Source organism: Emys orbicularis, chromosome 4 (genome assembly GCF_028017835.1).
Source record: "Emys orbicularis isolate rEmyOrb1 chromosome 4, rEmyOrb1.hap1, whole genome shotgun sequence".
Classification (NCBI taxonomy): domain Eukaryota; kingdom Metazoa; phylum Chordata; order Testudines; family Emydidae; genus Emys; species Emys orbicularis.
Genome location: NC_088686.1, coordinates 15,068,617 through 15,090,284, shown reverse-complemented (window position 1 = coordinate 15,090,284; position 21,668 = coordinate 15,068,617). Strand labels below are relative to the sequence as shown.

Below are 21,668 nucleotides of genomic sequence, written 5' to 3'. Positions count from 1 at the left end.
CAATGATCAGCTTGGGCAAGGATATTTGAGTTTTCTCACAACTCTGTGTAAAGCGTGTATGTAATATTCTTCTTGAGGCAGCTTATTCTTAGGGCTTGTCTACACTGGCAATTTACAGTGCTGCAACTTTCTCGCTCGGGGGTGTGAAAAAACCCCACCCTGAGCGCAGCAAGTTTCAGCGCTGGAAAGTGCCAGTGTAGACGGTGCACCAGTGCTGGGAGCTACGTCCCTTGTGGAGGTGGTTTTTTTAGAGCACTGGGAATGCTCTACAATGCCCCCACATAGTTTCTAACAGTACTGGCATACCATGTAAAGGCCTGGGTGAAGAGTGGGGCTGTGGCAGGATTGTCAGGCCATACTTGGATATGAAACATGACAGATTTGCTGTTGGGAACCCCTGAAAGAATCTGTGTAATCTAATTAGCCAGTCTTCCTACCCTCTGAATGGGAGGACATCCTGAAGTGCATTGCACCAAGTTTTATAGACAGTACTCTTTAATCATGTCCTCCTAGTATTTTGTATGCTCACTGCACTAGTCATTCCATCCAGTTCTATGAAGTGTCTCATATATCCTGCTCCCTTGCATACATGATGGAATTCTTAAAAATTTCTGGCATCGTGATCTTTGCCAGACCAACCTCCATGATCCAGAACCAGTGATCCACTCTGGCCTGATGATCACAGGGTAATCAGATTGGCAATTGGGAAGCGTTGGGGCATTACACAAGGCACAGTCAATAACCAAACTGGCCCTGCGGACCCTGATGGATTCTGGGATTGGAATGCTATGTAGCCATGGAGGGGGAAATGGTATCTTGAAAAACACCCATAATCCTCTAGCCTGACAGGAGCATCAGAAGCAGTGTGGAGACAAAGCTCAGATTTTCCTAGACTGCACTGATACAACACAATCGTGCAAAGTGGCGGCTGTGGACGGGCAAACAAAGATGACGTCTGATACTTACTTGTGCTAGGAAAAAAACCCTTGTGTGGACGTGCTGAGTCATGTTAGACGTGTGTGTCAGACTCATTTTTCTGTCTGTAGCATAAATGGACATTGCGGGGGAATGCGGAGGAACAACAGCCCAGGGTGGATTCAGGCCATGTGGACAAATCACTCACTGGCAGGGGATACAGCCCATTGCATTTATGCCCCAGATAACACAGAATGCTTTCACCTAATCTACTCCCTCTTTGTTGTGACCTTGATTTGTACTCAGCAGCGGCAGGTTAGGCTGATTCCTATTGAGAGGAGGCTTCTGTTTTTCAGCAGCTAACGCTCAGCAGCTATCCAATTCCCCATTAATACAGGCGCCTTGATAAGTGCAAATGTCTGTGGGCCAGAGGCTGAGCTGGTGTAAATCAGCATTGCTTCACTGAAGTCAGTGGAGCAATACTAGTTTACACCAATTCGGCATTTGGCCCCATATCTTGGACATGTAAGGGTGATATTTTTATATCTGTTCCTAGACATATAACTGGTCTTGCAATGATGGTTCCCCTCCCCCCCATAGTAAATATTGTATCAGGTAGTTTCCCTGCCTCCTGCAGGCTGTGAGCACCTTTGACAATAAGCAACAAGGAAACAGAGCGATTGTCATTACATTTGTTAACTGGTTCCCAGTGGCTAGCGAGGGATTATTCGCCCAAGTGCAAAAAGGGCAGTTTAGACCAGGAGAGTAAATGAAATCCAGAGCTCACCGATAAATGATGCCTTTCTCATGGAGAAACATGAGGGCCGAAATAATTTCCGCAGCATAGAAGCGGGCTCGAGCTTCGTCAAACCGACGGGACTTCTGAATATGGAACATCAAGTCCCCACCATTCACGAACTCCATGACGAAGAACAGGCGATCCTTCACAGACACACAAACATAACATGGACAAAGAGCATTAATCAGCATATCCTGTCCCATGCAGAAATGAATTCAAATCAAAACTATTCTCCCCAAAACAAAAACAGAAAAAACACCAAGAGATGCGAAAAATGTGATCTTTCCAGGGAGGTTAAGTCAAAAACTAGAAGATCTGTCAAAAAAAAACCCTCCCAACCATCTCAATAATAAAGTATGTCCATTTGGTCTGTACATATGAGCAGATGCAAGCTAATGAAAAGACTCCTAGAGAATTTAATAGATAATTATAACCTTTCCATAGGTTTTTATTAACCACCCCAATCTGATTTAATAGAGAATTATATCCCTTCTGTGGCTATATCTGGATGGCTCAAAAAAATCTATAGAAAGTATCTCAATCTTTATTAGATGCTTATTTATAAGAGTGGCTTCTTAAAGTAGAATCATATTCGAATTTCTATACATCACCTACTAATTTTACCCCCTACTATTCTATAGGGATTTGACACACAGTTACGTGTACACATGATGCAGTGAAAGTAATGCAGAAGTACATATTGTAATACTTTCAATTCTAGGACTTCAATTTCCCCTTTATTCAGGGAATAGGTGTTGACTGTCAAACTCAAGACGTAAATACACTAGATTTGTGGGCATAACTATGCCACGTTTGCTCAGCTTGCTTACAGCGCATAGCTTTACCATTTTGAAGTAAAGGTTATAACAACAATGATGTCACATCTAGAGCATCCCTAGAATCTGCTTCAGAGAATTTTTATTGCTTTACAAGCTAGGATCATGGAAATGGTCTTGAAATGTCAGCCTTTCATAATATTGTTGATTAATCTACAGACCTTTGTTGGTTGTAGGAGCTGATGAAGACTGAGGATAGGTCTACACTTACCCGGTAGTTCGGCGGCGAGCGATCGAACTTCTGGGTTCGACTTATCGCATCTTGTCTGGACGCGATAAGTCGAACCAGGAAGTGCTCGCCGTCGACTGCGGTACTCCAGCTAGACGAGAGGAGTACCACGGAGTCGACGGGGGAGCCTGCCTGCCGCGTGTGGACTGAGGTAAGTTCGAACTAAGGTACTTCGAACTTCAGCTACGTTATTCACGTAGCTGAAGTTGCGTACCTTAGTTCGAATTAGGGGGTTAGTGTAGACCTGGCCTTAGTATACAGTAAAAATTCTGCTGTGTGAAAGTGCAATACATAGTTCCTTGCAGTAAATGAGCAGAGATTCACTGAACTGATGCTGTTCTTTGACCTCCTATATTTTTGGAGAGGTCCATAAATGTGGAGAAAGCTGTTGAAGATGCAGTTCATGCAGCTGTGTCTCCAATTAAGCAACCTGGACACAAAAATGAAGATTTTGCATGTGCAAAATTGGTGCATGCTCTGTTTTGGGGGGCATAGGGAGGAGAAAATGCAGTCCAGTGTATGCAGAAAAATTGCATCTGAAAATAAATCAAAGGCTTGTTTGAGCCTGGCTCAAAATTTGCCTCCATGTTTAAACATCATTATGTTCTGTTCTTCTAATTGTTTCATCACTAAAGTTTTCATTCTGAACCACAGAAAAGTCCTGTCTGGAAGGTAAATAGAGGATTAACTTGAGAAAGTTTGATTTCTTTATGATGCTTTTTGACCTGCCCTTCTCCAAACCCCCCTCCCATGATTGAGCATTACTAATCTATGACCCGAGGTTTTAATCTCATCTCTAAATTCTGGGTGTTTGGTTCTCTCCAGTCTCTTGCATCTGGTCAGCTTGAAATGACCACTGGCATTAACATCTTGAGATGCATGCAGTAGAAGAAAAGCAAACCAGGAATCCTTTCATTTTACAGCTGGTGCTGAAGACATAAGAGGGAAACCAAATGGCTTGTGACTGACGATAACAGCATTCCTCTCATCACCATCATGGGCCTCTGTTAATCTGCTGCTAGAGTTGATGGAATCTTTCAGCTCTCTCCAGAAGCAGCAAAGTTAAGATAGATGTGCCCCCAGATCCGGGAGTCTAAAAATACTCAGCTACCATTTGAAACTACTGTGGGGAAAACAATCACACCACAAGAGCCTTAAATGCTGTTTGAAATCCATACAAACGACAATGATCCTTTACTGTTTCCCTCTGGTCTGATATTAGGACTCGTCTATATGGGGAAATAGCCTGGAATAACTACTGCACACTAGTTCCCCACAAGGACAATCTTATTCCTGACTACGAATGCCTTTGTGTGGTTTACCTTAATCCATATGTACATAGTTCTGAGTGAAGTAATAAACTGCTGATCAAATCATAGAATCATAGAATATCAGGGTTGGAAGGGACCTCAAGAGGTCATCTAGTCCAACCCCCTGCTCAAAGCAGGACCAATTCCCAACTAAATCATCCCAGCCAGGGCTTTGTCAAGCCGGGCCTTAAAAACCTCCAAGGAAGGAGACTCCACCACCTCCCTAGGTAACGCATTCCAGTGCTTCACCACCCTCCTAGTGAAATAGTGTTTCCTAATATCCAACCTGGACCTCCCCCACTGCAACTTGAGACCATTGCTCCTTGTTCTGTCATCTGCCACCACTGAGAACAGCCGAACTCCATCCTCTTTGGAACCTCCCTTCAGGTAGTTGAAGGCTGCTATCAAATCCCCCCTCATTCTTCTCTTCTGGAGACTAAACAATCCCAGTTCCCTCAGCCTCTCCTCATAAGTCATGTGCTCCAGACCCCTAATCATTTTTGTTGCCCTCCGCTGGACTCTTTCCAATTTTTCCACATCCTTCTTGTAGTGTGGGGCCCAAAATTGGACACAGTATTCCAGATGAGGCCTCACCAATGTCGAATAAAGGGGAACGATCACGTTCCTCGATCTGCTGGCAATGCCCCTACTTATACAGCCCAAAATGCCGTTAGCCTTCTTGGCAACAAGAGCACACTGTTGACTCATATCCAGCTTCTCGTCCACTGTGACCCCTAGGTCCTTTTCTGCAGAACTGCTACCTAGCCATTCGGTCCCTAGTCTGTAGCAGTGCATGGGATTCTTCCGTCCTAAGTGCAGGACTCTGCACTTATCCTTGTTGAACCTCATCAGGTTTTTTTTGGCCCAATCCTCTAATTTGTCTAGGTCCCTCTGTATCCGATCCCTACCCTCTAGTGTATCTACCACGCCTCCTAGTTTAGTGTCATCTGCAAACTTGCTGAGAGTGCAGTCCACACCATCCTCCAGATCATTAATAAAGATATTAAACAAAACCGGCCCCAGGACCGACCCTTGGGGCACTCCGCTTGAAACCGGCTGCCAACTAGACATGGAGCCATTGATCACTACCCGTTGAGCCCGACGATCTAGCCAGCTTTCTATCCACCTTACAGTCCATTCATCCAGCCCATATTTCTTTAACTTGGCGGCAAGAATACTGTGGGAGACTGTATCAAAAGCTTTGCTAAAGTCAAGGAATAACACATCCACTGCTTTCCCTTATTGGTTAAATAAGATTAACCAACTCTCCCAATTTGAGAAATACTGACCTGAAAAGAACCTAGCCTTAACATTAGTAAGCTAATGCTTCCTTGACTCACTGGATTAAGCTACACTGCATAAAAGGTACTCTTAATATGGAATAAGCGTGCACACACAAGAAGTTAGTGAGGAATAGCTGTTGCGCTTCAAAAAATCACATCCTAATTTATTCTGCAATAGCATTTCAGTGTAGACAAGCCCTTAAAAGGACATTGAGCAAGAATAAGGAACATATACTGTGGTGAAATCTCGTAGAATTTAGGTCAGTTCACTAGGCCATCACCCACCTCTTCATTCAAATTCCTCCTTAAAACTCCTTCCTGCCACATTGCCTACATGAAGTTATTTAATTCACCAGCACCTTATTTTTTGGGCACGTGTATTTAGGAACATAGCGATTGCAATAGTGCAGTGTTTGCCACTGTGTGTTTTTTTTTTTTTAAAAGCTGAACTTCAGGAAATTGAAACCACTGCAATCCCCTCCTATCTTAATTCATACATGCTCTGCTTCTCCACCCCAGCTAGTGCTTCGTGATCTCCTTGTGGGGCATACCTCACACTCTGGGATAAGTTGCTGTAGATTTTCATAGTCTAATACTTCCCTCCTTTCACACATGCTTACAGGTGCACTGAAACAGCAATGTTTAAAATATCATCATTGGCATCTGAATTAACAGATATTGAAATGAATGGGGCAGTCCACAGCTATTGTTTCAGGCTCTCCGCAAACTCAGGCAAACATCACTACATGGGTTACACTTGGGTCATAGACTGAAGGTTTTCTTCGCAACCGTAGCAGCTAGAGACTTACCTCTGCATATGCTCACATGCACAGACTATAAATCAGGATTGTTTCGCTATTGAGACTCTCCCATTTAGCCTTCAGCATAACTTCTACCTACCCAAATTAATTCTTTCCCTCAGGGTTGCTAATTGCCCAGTTTACTAACACTTTTCAGTCCTGTGGGTCTGACTAAGTAGAAGAGATGGGGTGGGTATTGTAATTTGTTCACTATCCAGCATTTGTGCATTGACTTCTTACATGCATGGTAGCATATATTATAAAGATCAGCACTAATTAGTATGCTTGGGGGATGAGGAATTAAATAAGATTTTCTATTGGCCCCACTTGTGAATATCATCAACCTGCTAAACTGCAAAGACCAACTAAATAATCTCTCCAAAAGTATCCTGAGGAGAAAAATAAACATTCTGAAACAATGACATTTTATTAAGAACGGGGATTCACAGCCTTTAAAATTAGGGACCAGCATATTATGAAACGTCTATGAACCAGGAAGTGGGGGAGGTTACATAGAAAATGGCTTTAATAATAAAATTAGGGGTAGATTATCTGGCACTCCACAGCAATGCTTGGCACGCCTAGAGGATGGGTAGGGATAGAGAGTCTTATATCACTGTTCTGCCACTCCTGACCTTGGGCTCTCAGCACAAGTTAGAGCAGTCTCAGTGTAGCTCTAACTCGTACTAGTGAATAAAGGCTCCCAAGGAGCTTCTCCGCAGGCCACGACTGCCCACTCTTCACTTGGGAACGTCCCCTGTACTGAGGTGGGGCAGAGGGGGAGGGAAAAGTCTTCATCTGCTAGTTTAAGACAGCTTTCAGTCCACTTTGAGTTGCTGGATAGGTACAAATGGGAGTTAGGACGGGCTGAGGATTGGACTGTGCTTTTGACAGAGAGGCACTGCCGAAATCCTCCTCAGTGTTTTACATGCTGTGTCTCAGAAGCAGCTTTCCCTGATCTGTTATCTTTGTCTAACACTGGCAATAAGAAGAAATTAAGAATTTGTGTCAACAGGAAACAGTGACGTTAGAGGCTTCACAGCAACGGCAGCCACAACAGGAAATCCTGTTGCACCATTTTGGATTGGAATCAACAAAGCCACAGTGCCAACTGTTACTGTAAATTAAAGAAACAATTCAGTGAAATAAAGTGATCTGGGTCAGATGGGTTTGTTTTGAGGCTGGCCGGTGTCCAGACATGAGTGCTGTAGATTCCTCTGCAGGATAATTCGGTTTATTTTTCATCTTGCTTACTAAGCTGGCAGGAGTTAGGAACAGGGCTGGGCAAATAACGGTGGTGGTCAAAGCAAAAAAACAAAAATAATTTGGGATCAGACAAACAATTGTTTAAAAAGTTTTTCTTGACAAAACCAAAAAACTGCAAAAAAAAAAAAAAAATAGTTTCAGATCAAACCAAATGTTTTGGCTAGCACCACAAATGAAATTTTTCTGGATTTTTCCTCCCCCAATTTGTTTTCCAGCCAAAACGACTAGCTGAATTCAACCCAAGTTTGTGAATTGTTTTGGTCGACCTGAATCTGCATTTTTTGGTGAAAAAAATATTCTTGCACACACACAAAATTCCCCAGCTCTAGTCAAGAGTACTGTGGGAGCTACATGCTCTGTCCCTAATGAGGGGGCCTCATGTAACTCAAATGCACCGCCTCATTTTTGCTTGGAAAGGCACCGTGGGGCTTTGAAGGTAATTCCTTCCAGTTAGGCCCTTATTCTGCAAGCTGCTCTGGGTAGATTTCCAGGGGGGCTCTGTGTGGGTACTGAGCAGCTTGCAGGATTACGATTAGGGTTAAGGGTATGTGGAAAAATTGGGAAAAGTCCAGTGGAGGGCAACAAAAATGATTAGGGGGCTGGAGCACATGTCTTATGAGCAACAGAGAGTCCTGTGGCACCTTTAAGACTAACAGATGTATTGGAGCATAAGCTTTCGTGGGTGAATGCCCACTTCGTTGGATGCATGTCTTATGAGGAGAAGCTGAGGGAACTGGGATTATTTAGTCTGCAGAAGGGAAGAATGAGGGGGGATTTGATAGCTGCTTTCAACTTCCTGAAAGGGGGTTCCAAAGAGGATGGATCTAGACTGTTCTCAGGGGTAGCAGATGACAGAACAAGGAGTAATAGTCTCAAGTTGCAGTGGGGGAGGTTTAGGTCGGATATTAGGAAAAACTTTTTCACTAGGAGAGTGGTGAAGCACTGGAATGGGTTACCTAGGGATGTAGTGGAATCTCTTTCCATAGAGGTTTTTAAGGCCCGGCTTGACAAAGCCCTGGCTGGGATGATTTAGTTGGTGTTGGTCCTGCTTTGAGCAGGGGGTTGGACTAGATGACCTCCTGAGGTCCCTTCCAACCCTGATATTCTATGATTCGATGTCTACACAGCCCATTAGAGCGAGCCACACAGCCCAGGCTGACAGGCTTGGGTTAGCAGGGCTCACGCCAGCATTTTCAAAATAGGTGTGTAGACCGTGCTTTGAAGATGCAGCTCTGGCTCGAGCTTGGGCTCTGAAACCTACCCCCTCCTATCCTCTTGGGCTTCAGAAGTCGAGCTCCAGCCCAGCCAAAATTTCCAAGTACTGCCCATACAACTATTTTTAGAGCGCTAGCATAAGCCCTACTACCCCAAGTCTGTCAAACCAGGCTGTGTAGACATACCCCTTGAGATTAGTGGCTGGGACACTGGCCCTTTTGTGAGTGAGCTGATTCAGGCAGGAATATGGGCACTGATTCCTAGGACTATCTGGGGGACAGAAGTGTGTGGAATCTGCCTGTGAAAATAAGTTTTCGTTGCATAGCATGGAACAGCAAATGAAATACATTTGTTCTCCAAAGCCTGGCACATACCTATAACCCATGTCTGAAACACTCTTCAAAAACTGTTACAGCTAGAGTTGGCTGGAAAACAGAGATCCCTTCTTGTGAAAAATTTCATGTTCTTGGGGTGGGGGGCGGAAATCATCCCCAAACAGGACATAACTTTCAGGCAGAAAATGAAATTGACAAGATTCCTTCCAGCTGAGGAGATCTGATTTCAATTTTCCCCAATTATTCCAATAGAATTGTAATTTTTCCACAGACAATTTCAGTTTTGCAAAACAGACATTTTCCGTCAAAAAAATGTTGGAGACTTCCTGACCGACTCTAGCTATAACATAACACAGCTGTAACACAGTTAGTGTCCACACACAAAATGGTTACAAGCTGTGTGAGATCAGCATCATTCCAGAGACTTGCCTTAAGCAGTCTATCTGGTCTGCAGCTCAATGCTAAAGACTTCTGGCATGAAATCCTCACCTCTGCTCGGACCCCTTTATGTTGAGTCAAAGGCCTGGAGTGGCATAAATGGGCCCTAAAAATCCCAGTTCAGGACAGGAGACAATTCCCCTGATGCAGGAATGGACTAAGAGAGCAGTAAGGCAGGCTCGGGGGAAAGCGCCCTCACAATCCCTTGTGTAGGGGGCGTACCAGGAGCGTGTCAGAGCAGGGATGCTCAGAGCGTGCTGTAGAGATTCTGAGACATGATAGGGCCCACAGAGCTGCCCCAAGGAGGCTGCCCTACTTAGATAGGCCTCCAGATCGGTATAAATTACACTGGGGCCTCTCCTGCCCTCAGAGCAGCCCAAGATTGAAAGGGTGCAAAGGTGGCTTAAAGCCATATTAGACCCCTCTCCCTTTAGGCTGCAGAGCATAGAATCTCACCCTGAAGTTGACATAGGCCTCAGTCCTGCAAACAGATCCATGCAGACAGATCCTTACACCTACTGACTCATGTGGATGCCTTCGCAGGATCAGATCCTTAATTACTCGTTTAACAAAATTTAACTACAAGTAATTTTATTCTTTTTGTCCAAAGACTTTAAAGTTTGTAGTGTCCATATAAGGGAGCATTTGGAGGAGACTGAAAACTGGTATATGGTTATCCAGCATGTTCAGAGATTCCACTTGAATGTGGAATTCCACACTGTGTAAGCATTTAATCTCCACATATATGGCTGGCGCATGTGATTCATTGGCAGGCAGATTTAGGGCCCAATCTGAAACCCATCAAAGTCAAAAGACTCCACTAGAGAGCAGGGGACATTTTCACTCTCTGTTCTCTCGTTGAAAGTGCTTTACAACAATACTCAGCAATTTACTCTTTGCACAGTGGAAACCAATGCATAAAAGCTACCTCCATGCAGGGGGTCAGGTCTTCTTCTCTAATGGAATTTTATTAGTTCATAAATAAATAAGTAGTAAATAAGTGTATGGGTTGGACAGCTGGTAAAAGTATTATTATAATGCCACCTCAAGGGCAGTCGGTTTGCCTCAGGGCTCCTCAAAACTCCTGATTTATTTATTTATTTTTGCATGGCTCTGCAACCTCACACAACCCTACTCACTTTAAGTCTTGGCTGGAAGCTTGGAAATCAACAACTGTTTTCTAAATACCATGCTGATAAACACAGGTCAAACTTCACCAGCATTGCAGTGCTCTAACTACAACAGAGTCCAGATGCACTAGAGCATGGAACAGGAACAGGCCAAATGATTTGACAAATTTCACAATTTTTTTTTCTGAATATGTTATTTGAGTCAATAATGTGACTGATCCTCTCCCCCACCACACCCACTAAACCAGCCCTGAATCCTAATGAGCTCTGGCATTCTAAACTAAGAGGTTTACACAATTACAGAGGATAAACTGATAGAATGGATAGTACTCGGCAGTAGTCCAGAGTAAGAAGGGATTAGCAGCAGCAGTGGAGGGGGGAAATGGAGAGAGAAGTCACTAATACAATCTTTGAAAAGTGTTCTGAAGTAGATTTAATTTTTGCGTCAGATTCCCAACTGACTGCAATGGAGTATACTGACCTTCAAGGCCTTTGCTTTCAAGTCAGAATAATTAATGGAGATAAGCCATTACATCCACTCCAAACTTTGTCATAGGAATTGTTTATATACATTAGCTATGGCTCTTAAATACAGTCAAATTGATGACAGCCAGTGGCACACAGTTTAGCTAGCCATTTGGAAATCTTGTGGGCACGGACAAGGACTACGAAAATTCAGCAATTAACAGTTAAGTGCAAACTGATTTTGTTGCAATTTCACTGGACATTTTATTTGCATGCTTAAGCCTTCAATCAGTCCATAAATCCATGCTGCTATCAGCAACAATTTATGCCTAGGAGAAATCAAATTGCAGCATGCCACAAATAGTATTATATAGCCTTCGGGGTATTGGTACAGCACAAACAGAAAGGAGCTGCTGTAAACCTAAAGGCAGTGAACTGCTGGGATTTTGTTTTGTTTTGTTTTTGTTATCTTTATTGAGCTAATGAAGGCATAATGAAAAACCAACACATTTCAGAAATGACAGAGTAATGTTGCATTTATTTCTCCAAAGCAAGCGGCTGTCCCTTGAGAGGGCACAGACTTCCTGTCATTAGAAGAATTTAATCTAGGGGTTTGCCTGGTTTATATTTAGTGAGTACATTTCTGAGAAACACACATCAGTTTCTCACTCTGGGCCCGCTCTTACAACAATGAATTACTGACGTCACAGTCCCAGCTCCAGGAAATGTTGAGTCATCATTTGTTATTTTACACGGCTGATAGCAGGCACAAGACCAACTTCCATTCACCGCACTCCTAAAACAACTGAACATTACGTAAGGAAGCTCCCTTGAGGCACAGACAATTAAACTGGTTCTTTCCAGCTTCCTATAACATTTCTCCAGCGTCTCTCTGAGTAAAGGGGTGTGTGTGTGTGTGTGTGTGTGTGTGTGTAAGTAACACTAAGCCTGAGTTTTCAGGCTTCACTCCACCCTCCTGGGATTGTGTAGTAATTTTTGTTGTCAGAAGGGGGTTGCAGTGCAATGAAATTTGAGAACCCCTGATCTAGTCTGACCTCCTGCATGATACAGACCAAACATCATCCAGTTACCCCTGGATGAAACATAATAGCTTGTATTTGACTAAATGCTCAAACATGTAATAAACCATTGTAGATGGAGGCCTATAGAATGGCTTAAAATTCCCTGTCCACACAGGTCAGGAAAGTCAACCCAGCTAATAGCAGTGGTATTTAAAGCATGGATGCTGCTAACATCATATTAATTTCTGTATGGAGAGGGTCATATTTTACATGTCATGCAGGATCAGATTGATTTTTCCTGTAATAGTCCATGGATTGGAGGCAATTCGCTCTGCAGACAGGAATTGCACTCATGGAGTATCCTGTAAACTAATCTACACTCTAGTGTTGGTGATTAACATAAAAACGTAAGAACAGCCATACTGGGTCAGACCAAAGGTCCATCTAGCCCAGTATCCTGTCTTCCGACAGTGGCCAATGCCAGGAGTTCCAGAGGGAATGAACAGAACAGGTAATCATCAAGTGATCCATCCCCTGTCGCCTGTTCCCAGCTTCTGGCAAACAGAGGCTAGGGACACCATCCCTGCCCATCCTGGCTAATAGCCATTGATGGACCTATCCTCCATTTATTTATCTAGTACTTTTTTGATGGCCTCAGAAGATACTATTCCACACCTGGAAGGAAGGCAGTAACCTACCCATCCTACCCTTGAGTACCTCAGCTACAGTCTGACTTCAAAGGGCTTTGTAGCAGGCCCCTAATGATGCTTCCCTTTCTGGCCTCTACTTATGTCCAAGGAATGCCAAGCATTACTGAGCCTCTTGGAACATGCTGTGCTAGAAACATTACTCTCAGCCAAAACCAAACGTTGTGGCAGAGGGCTTGTCTACACATGGGGTTTAAACCGGATTAAGTCAAATTAATCCAGTTCGAAAATGCTTGCATACACACAATGCAATCCATCACAGCACACAAACTCTGCATTTATCACAAATTCTGGAGTCTTCTTCCAAAATGGACTACATTTGCTGCAAATTGAGTTAGACACAATGTTGCTGTTGAGCAGAGCCAGATAAAGAACAAGCAGCTCAATAGGACCTATATTAAAACCAAGGATGACCAGAAATAATTTGGCAAGGGACTTGTAACCTACCCATTTTCTGAGGAACTGGACAGGATTTTGCATAAATACATAACCACCCAACCCAGAAAGGTTGTGGAACCTTCTGACCACTCTTCTCCATCCCTCCCAAGGACAACCAGCAACACTCATTGGAGAATGAGCATGAAGAGGCCAGTGGAGTTGTCCCCTGAGAGCCAGGCTCTGATGCCAGCCAGGTAGAAAGCCAACCCAATTCCTGCCCTGCAACAACAGAGCCCAAGTCCCAGCCAGAAACTCAGGCTGGGGTCCAAGAGGCAGATCCTCTGGAGGGAATTTCAGCATGTAAGTATCTGTATTTACAATGTATTATTATTTGTGCTATAGTGCCATGATAGCTTCTGTTACAGGTGCCCCATTACCACAGCCATTTTAGGCAGATGTGAGCTAGGAGACTTTCTAAGCCTCCAGCCCCTGCGCCTCCCTCCCTCCACCCATGCTGTCTGCTCACCCTCCACCCCCTTACACATTTCTGATTACCCTGCTCCACCCAGGTAATCAGCCTCTGTCACATGCTAAAGCCGTGATTACTGACCATTTTCGGGCCATGCCACAGAAGGCAAATGCTCTTCTACCTATTTTCCTTTCCCCTCCCCTCATCTGTCCTGCCCAGTGAACACCCACACCTGGCAGTCTTCTAACATAGCAGACTCATTGCCCGCTGCTGCCACAGAGGAGAAAAAAAAGATCCAGTCAGCAAGAAGAAAGGCTCCAACAAGTACATCTGCACTTTAGGTATCTGTAAATTACTCAAATTTACCAATTATTTCACAACACTAGAGAGAAAAGGATGGATGTTTACAACACCAGGAGTGGATCAAAGTCATCATGATAACTGCAGCTTTAGCCCTAAAACCCTAAAGGGGCTCCTATGAACCCTTTTCAGGCAGAACCTCCAACTTTCCCCCCCTCTTTCTGATTTACTTTCCCACTAGCACCCTCCATGGCCTGTGTCGTGATGTTTTTTCCTCTGGCTGAGGGAGAGCTAACTGTGGCATTCTGGAGTTCCTCATCTCTGCTACTCAGGGCTCTGCCCCAGTGATTGTCACTGCTGTAGTGTGTGAAACCTCTGATTTCCGGGTAGCTGCTAGATTACAAAGACAGCCTCAGTGTTTGCCCCATATGTTATGTAATCCTGGAGAAAACAAAACTGAAGGTGTCCCCTTAAAAAGTAATCACAGCTAGATCCCTTACGTAACATATGCACAGGCTCAAGTTTAGCCTGATCTCTTCCGATATTAAATTTTTAAAAGTCACAGCAGCTGAGGACAGGCCCATCTGTTAAACGTGTGGGAGATTTGTGACATAATGGTCATGTTCATTCTAGACAAAACAAGCTGAATACCATGGGAGGCATTAGAGGCAAATGAGTAACTTTCCCAGTCTGTTCAGTCACTTTAGTGGCATGACGTCAGCTAGCATCTTTTAAAGGGACAGATGTGTGTACACCTTACAAAGCCTCCTGGCTTTGCAAAATGGTACTATTCAGTGATTAGCTCTCCTGGAATTCCTGGATTCTCTTGACTTCAAGAGTATCCCTGTTTGTAGGCTATCATTTGAGAAGGTGTTCATTACAGAAAAGCATGTCCCAATGCCAAGAACTCAGGTCTCACAGTTTTTTGAATGACACTTTCAAGGCTCCTTGCTTCAGCAATTGGCAGCATAAGGACATGGAAAATAAAGCCACAGGATGACCGGATTTGCTGTCCTGCTAACAAGGACAGTGCCTGAAATAGCATCCCAGGACGAGAGAGTACTCTGAAAGTATCCTGTGCTCGCTAGGAGAAAGGGATGAGGGCAGTAGGAGCAAAACCTAGAGGCATTAACTTGGGTGCCATTTGACACCATGTGCATGGGAAACGGATCACTCCAGTCACTTTCACGGGTGTTGGGACAAAGAATTTAAAATCAACCATCCTCACAGAAATAACGGTTCCTCAGCCCCCAAGAAAATGGGTTGTGTGTAGTGCAAACATATGTGATTAATACATTCCAGGGAAAACAAACTCCCTTGTTCTAAATTCCTGTCTAAATCCTTATAATCTCTCTCACTCAGGCTAGGAAGGTATTTATACTGCGCTTGTCTCTGTGGTATTTGATGACGTGGACATCATGGAAATAAATACAGAAATAAGAATATTCTTTAGTGATCATTGACACTAAGGAACTAATACATATGGTTCCCTAAGAGAAGCCCAGATCGGCTATAGGACCAGTTAGCATACTGTACAGGATACCATTACAGGGGTATAATCCTGTATGCCATTCGATAGGATGGCTCAAAAACCGTATAGAAAGAGATAACTGCATTAGGCTAAGCAGAAATCACCCCTCATGTAAAGATGTGTGATTATAAAAACTGTGCACAGCATTAAAAATACCAGTTGGAAGAGTAGACTTCAAAGAGCAGACATCCATCCACTCAGACCCAGTTTCAACATGGTTAAAAATCATCCGATTAAAGGAAGAGCATGGCATTTTATTTTCCTGGATGAAAGGAATTTAGGGAATAAAGTAAAAAAAAAAAAAAAAAAAAGTCCTTCATCCTCCCCATCAGTTTGTGGGAGTTACAAGATACAGGGTAAGCAAGGAGCAGCATGGATGGGTGTCCTCAGCCAGTCTGTTGTGTTACTAACATTTCTTCTTTAGACTTCAAAAACATGTGACCCATTGTGGCTAAAGGTACACTGGCAGCTCCTGCCACCTAGTGGTAAAAACATTTCCTTTTTAAAACAGCAAGTAGATTGCCTTGGGGTCAGTCGACTCTAAGATTGATAACAGAGTTGGGCCTGTTCAGGATTATTGCTATTATTTATTATTTGTATTGCGGTCGCGCCTGGGCTCCCTAGTCATGGATCATGACCCCACTGTGCTAGGCGCTGTACTGAAACAGACCAGAAAGACAGAAAATTATCTACAGTAGACGCAGGGGTTCTTATCAAGAAATGAACTGCCTGTCTAATCGGCAGCAAAGCAGTTGTCTATGCTTTGCTCCTAACTTGGGGCAGTACAGTTTGTTTCACTGCACCCAAATATTATATAGGGGTCTAGATGATCAAATGGGGTCTGCGTCCATCAACATCCCCAACGCTTCTCTTGCCCATCCACCCTCAAAGCTTCAGGGTACTTCAGACACTTTTCTACAGTAAGGTCTCCATCACCCCAGAAAGCACTACTGCTGGCACAGCCTCACGTACATTTATGCTACAATTTATGCTTCTGATGCTCATCGCTGTAATTTTCAAACGATGCAACTCTGTGATGAGGAATGGATTTAAAAAAAACTTGCTTTGGATCTTTGAAAGGGAGCTGTTGAGCATCCCCACCTCTCACTGGGGTCGGACCCTATGTTTATTCCAGATGTTAAATAGCCCTGCAGGGAAATGTAAAATGGGCACCCCAGAGGAGATGTGGGAGGTCAGCACTTCTCAGGATCAGGCTCTTCATTTCCTTTAAAATAGGATAAGCCCTCAAAATGGGTAGTTATTTTAAGATTTCTAATGAGAGGCCTGGCACCTTATCAATTGTAATGTACGGCCCAAGTTTTGAAAATTTATATGAATAATGAATGACAATGTCATTTTAAAAACTTAAAGCAATTAAGCTTTATTAATGTAACTTCATGGAAAGAACAGAAATGAATACAGGAGGAAATTCACCCCCGTGCAGAGAGTGAACATAAAGACTATACATCACTTTAGCCCCACTAAGCCCTGTTTTGATCATTTAAATGTTGTCTGCACCGGAGTGAATTTCACCCCAGTCAATACATGTCTCTCTGTTGTAGTAAAAGGACCCAATCGTGCTCTAAGAAACTAACATAAATCCTATTATTGTGGGTTACAGCTGGCGTGGCTGAGGACAGAATTTGGCCCAAGCACTACAAATCAAAATTAACGATGTTAATTTGAAATCTATTAATTTTTTAGCGTCTCTGTTATTTTGTTTTAATTTATTATAGGTGCACGGATGTTTACCACTGCTATCAGGACAATCCTGATAACAAACCAATCTCTCTCAATTCGGGGGATTCTCCCGGGAAACATTTTAATTAAATAAAGTCACAGCAAAGTAGAGTAGCTGTTACTGGAAGAAAGTCCTGACAAAGTAGATCTGAACTCTGGTAATATCTAACATTACCAGACCTTTCCAATCATATTTCTATGCAATCCATTAGTGAGGTTATTAACCTGGGTCCTTGCACCTTTGTGCTATGAAAACCAAAGGGAGATTCATCCAAGCCCCTCTATACTTGTGACAGGGCTGATATATAAACCCTGTTTCCATTCAGGATAGGTTGCTTTGAAATACATAAACTAACAAAAATCTCTCCTCCATTACGTGGGAGTAGCTTCCCAGGGCTCCACCCCAAGCAGGCATGGTGCCTGAGCTCTCCAGCTGGCTGTTGCACCACTCAAATGAACACAAATACCATCAGTCAGGTTGCTGCTAGAGCGCACTCCTTCCCTGTTAGGGATTCACCAAGCAGCAGGGAAGTACATGTGATTAAAGGATAATTGCTTCTATGGCCCTCTGAGGGAAAAGGCAGGCTCTATGAGATGTCAGTAGAAGACAGACTAGTAATAGCTAGAAATGAGTTGTAGCAGTTTGAAAGAGCTGTGCTGTAGTGGGGACAGCGCAGTGTCATTCAATTCTAACCAGGATCTCTAGGTCCGAGATCCCTCACTGACCAGTTCAGAGGATTGTGTGGAGAAGGGAGGCTCAGAGTATGTCTGGGGGTTGGCATTGACACCGGCTCTGTTGCCAGGAAGAACGGCACAGCAGGTCTTCCCCATCATTGCAATTTTGTTAAGCAGCTCGGAACGAGGCAGGATTTTGCCAGGCAAACGGGGATGTTGATGCTAGAGGTGGAACCTTTGCCCTGCCCTCAACCCCATCAGTGGCATGGAGAAACTGCGACTACGGCAGGTTGTGAGGGAACTGTCCGCAGATGCTTTGCTATCCACTCAGCTCTGCTTATAGCAGGGGAGGACAAACACTCAGGAAGGTTCCATGCTACCCAGCGCACGGGGAGCAATGTGGAAGCTGCGCCATACTCACAGGAGTCTGAAAGCAGTAGAAAAGCTGGGTGAGGAATGGGTGGCTCCTGGCCAGGGACAGTATGCGCTTCTCTGTCATGGTGCATTCCACATCGTCATCCTGGAGAATAACATCCTTCTTCAGCACCTTCACGGCATACAGTTGGTCGGTCTCTTTTATTTTGGCAAGCATCACCTAAAGCAAAGCAAGAGAATGAACCGTATGGGCTAAACCCTGCTCTCTCCCACACAAGTATGGCAGGAGGACACAGGGGCCTCTCACACCACCTGGCAGGAGACGGAAGGCAGCATATCTTCACGGCACACAGTCGTGAAGTCCAGCCACTAACGAGGTCATTGTCAGCAGACATGGGTGTGGCCACCAGTGTGGCCATCTAGTGACAGAGCTAGCTGGCATGCGTGCTGCCACGAGAGCAGGCCCTATCCAGCAGAAGTGGGCATACAGGTTGCTCAGTGCTATAAGGAGCAGCAAATCTCTCCAAGACCTGGTCAGTGGCATCCTTCCCAGTGCCAGCAGGAATCCTCTACCATAACACACACCAAGCCGTGCCTTCTATCCCACCTTCCTGCACAATCAGAGTTTGGCCCATTCACCAATTTTGACTGCACCATTTGCACATTGGTTTTGAGGCAAAAACTAGACACACGTTTTGCTGGTAGATGGACAGTGAGCTCTGAACCGCATTGAGCTCCTACACTATTACCTTGCATCCTTTAAAAGAGAAGTTCATCTTCCCAAGGAAGTGCTGAACAAGATGAGCATTAATGCTGCAGCATACTTGCCATTTCTGTTATGCTCCCTTGCATGCGGAAATTATTCTTTTGGTTGTGGCCGTTTTCCCTTTTTGTTGTAGCCAGCGTTTCAATTTGTGGTTGGTTTTACATTCCCCTCCTCTCCTCTCCTCCCTTCTATAGCTGGTCTGTGATGTTGCACTCCATAATGTTTTATGCAAATATGCTTATAAGTGTAAATATGATGTAACTGGAATATGCTTTATGCAAAAGATCTCGTGTAAGGTACCATTACAAAGCTTATGATCTATCTCATAGAACTGGAAGGGACCGCGAAAGGTCATTGAGTCCAGCCCCCTGCCTTCATTAGCAGGACCAAGTACTGATTTTGCCCCAGATCCCTAAGTGGCCCCCTCAAGGATTGAGCTCACAACCCTGGGTTTAGCAGGCCAATGCTCAAACCACTGGAATCCATCTTAAATCTGGTACTTTTCCATTTAGAAGGAGGGGTGGGGACCCAGAGAGACAAAGGATTCCTGCCTTGTGCCAAAGCTATAAAAGGGGGTGGAGCAGGACATAGGGGGCCCCAGTCATGAGAAAGCCCCTGCTTTTCACCTAAGATGCCTGCTGGAACTAACAAGGACTGTATCAGGGGAAAGGATTGGGCCCAAACTAGGAAGGAGTCTAGTCTGTGAAAGAAGCTTATTGGAACATCTCTGAGGGTGAGATTTACCAGTAATCAGTTTCTTAATGTATTAGGCTTAGACTTGCGTGTTTTGTTTTATTTTGCTTGGTGACTTACTTTGTTCTGTCTGTTATTACTTGAAACCACTTAATAAGACCACTTTTGTTTATTAATATACCCAGAGTAAGTGATTAATACCTGGGGGAGCAAACAGCTGTGCATATATCTCTATCAGTGTTATGGAGGGCAGATTTATGAGTTTACCCTGTATAAGCTTTATACAGAGTAAAACAGATTTATTTGGGGTTTGGATCCCATTGGGAACTGGGTGTCTGGATGCTGGAGCTAGGTAACCTGCTGAGCAGTTTTTGGTTAAAGTCTGCAGCTTTGGGGGCGTGGATCAGACCCTGTGTCTGGGTTGCAGCAGACTAGCGTGTCTGGCTCAACAAGGCAGGGTTCTGCAGTCTCAAGCTGGCAGGGAAAACGGGCTCAGAGGTAAATTCAGCATTTCAGGTGACAGTCCCATGGGGGTCTCTGTGACCGAACCCGTCTCATAGTCTTTCTGCATACTATATGTATAATCACCCTGATATTCACACATGCTGAGCTCCCGTGCAGCCCCCACTGATTTCCAGTCTTGTTTCTCCTGACAGGGATCTTACATTTTATTTGTTTTGGGAAGCACCTCATGTACTTGGGAACCATTAAAATAACAAACAACAACACTACTATTTCACGAAGAGCCAGGAATAAAACTCACCTTCCCAAAACTGCCCTTTCCCAATACTCGGATGAAGGTTAAGTCTTTGATCCCGAATCTGCTTGCTGAACTTCCACTCACACTGTTGCCATCGTTTGGACTTTCTTTTCCCTGGCGCCTCAGCGTGGACCTTGAAAGTAATTTCTGTGGAGGAAAATAACTGAGTTTGCCTAAAAATTGTATCTCAACACGATACGCCGCGGGCATAATATCACCTCAGGCGTCATGCGCAACCAGCCACCATCATCCATGGCCACAAAGAAACATAAGAACTGGTTCTTGCTCTGTGTTTTACCTTGTAAAGTCACTTTGCTAAACCTAATGGGCAAGCCTGACTGCCCTACTTTGGAAATGGGAGAGCTGAGTGATAGGTTGTATCTATATGTTGTGCAGATTATACAGAGGACATACTAGTAGTGCCTGCTTGTTCAGAGCACAGGCTGCCCCCACTGAAATCAATGGGTGCTTCAGGAGCTCTGTAATCAGGGAATAAATGGTTAACTCTATTACAGTTTGTGCTACAGACTGAAGGATGCTGATGAGAGGCTTGAAAATCCCTGTAGGCCTATTTTGCTATAAGCTTGATCCAAAGCCCACTGAAATCAATACGGGCAAGATCCTCTATTTGTCCCATTGATAGGCTATGCAGATTTACATAATCTGAGGATCTGATTTGAGAATTTTTCCCTTGAATTCAGCGGGCTTTGGATCAGGTCCTTCGTAGCTGGAGAATCAGCATATTATTTGTCTGTCTTTTCCTCTACATCTCTTTCTTCTGCCTGTTCTCTCTTTCTTTCTTACCTTGGTTCTACATGAAGACAAAGTTGGTTTTATGACTTATGCCAATATACATGCGTTAACTTCCTCTAGCTATATATTGAAATTTGTCATGTCTGATTATTTATTTTGTCACTTTTTATTTTTTTAATTTATTATTTTACCTTTTTATGTATTTTTTGAGAAATATTAGTAATCATAAAATTGAAACAACCCATTGTAAGTTGATATGTTACCAAGGCCCTACCAGATCTTCCAAAAAAATTACCATGGAGGTGAAATAGTTTAAGTAGAATATTACTGAAAAACTTTAAAGCTGATTTATTATCACAAAAGACAAGTCACATCATGTTTGTCTTTCTTGCTCTTCTTGACGTAAACACATTTCTGATGCTATCATAATTTGGGCTCTTTGCAAGATCACACACTGTTAGCATCACTAAGGCCAATG

The 21,668-nt window shown here is 43.8% G+C and overlaps 1 protein-coding gene across 1 annotated transcript in view; it reads right to left on the bottom strand.

Moving 5' to 3' along the window:
• PRKCH (protein kinase C eta) overlaps positions 1-21,668 on the bottom strand; it is a 167,097-nt gene that overhangs the window by 62,284 nt on the left and 83,145 nt on the right. The window contains exons 8-10 of the mRNA XM_065402572.1: positions 20,441-20,584; positions 18,265-18,438; positions 1,703-1,857 (exon numbers count right to left, since the gene is read on the bottom strand). Coding sequence (XP_065258644.1) covers positions 1,703-1,857; positions 18,265-18,438; positions 20,441-20,584 — 473 coding nt within the window. The remainder of the gene's footprint in view (positions 1-1,702; positions 1,858-18,264; positions 18,439-20,440; positions 20,585-21,668) is intronic.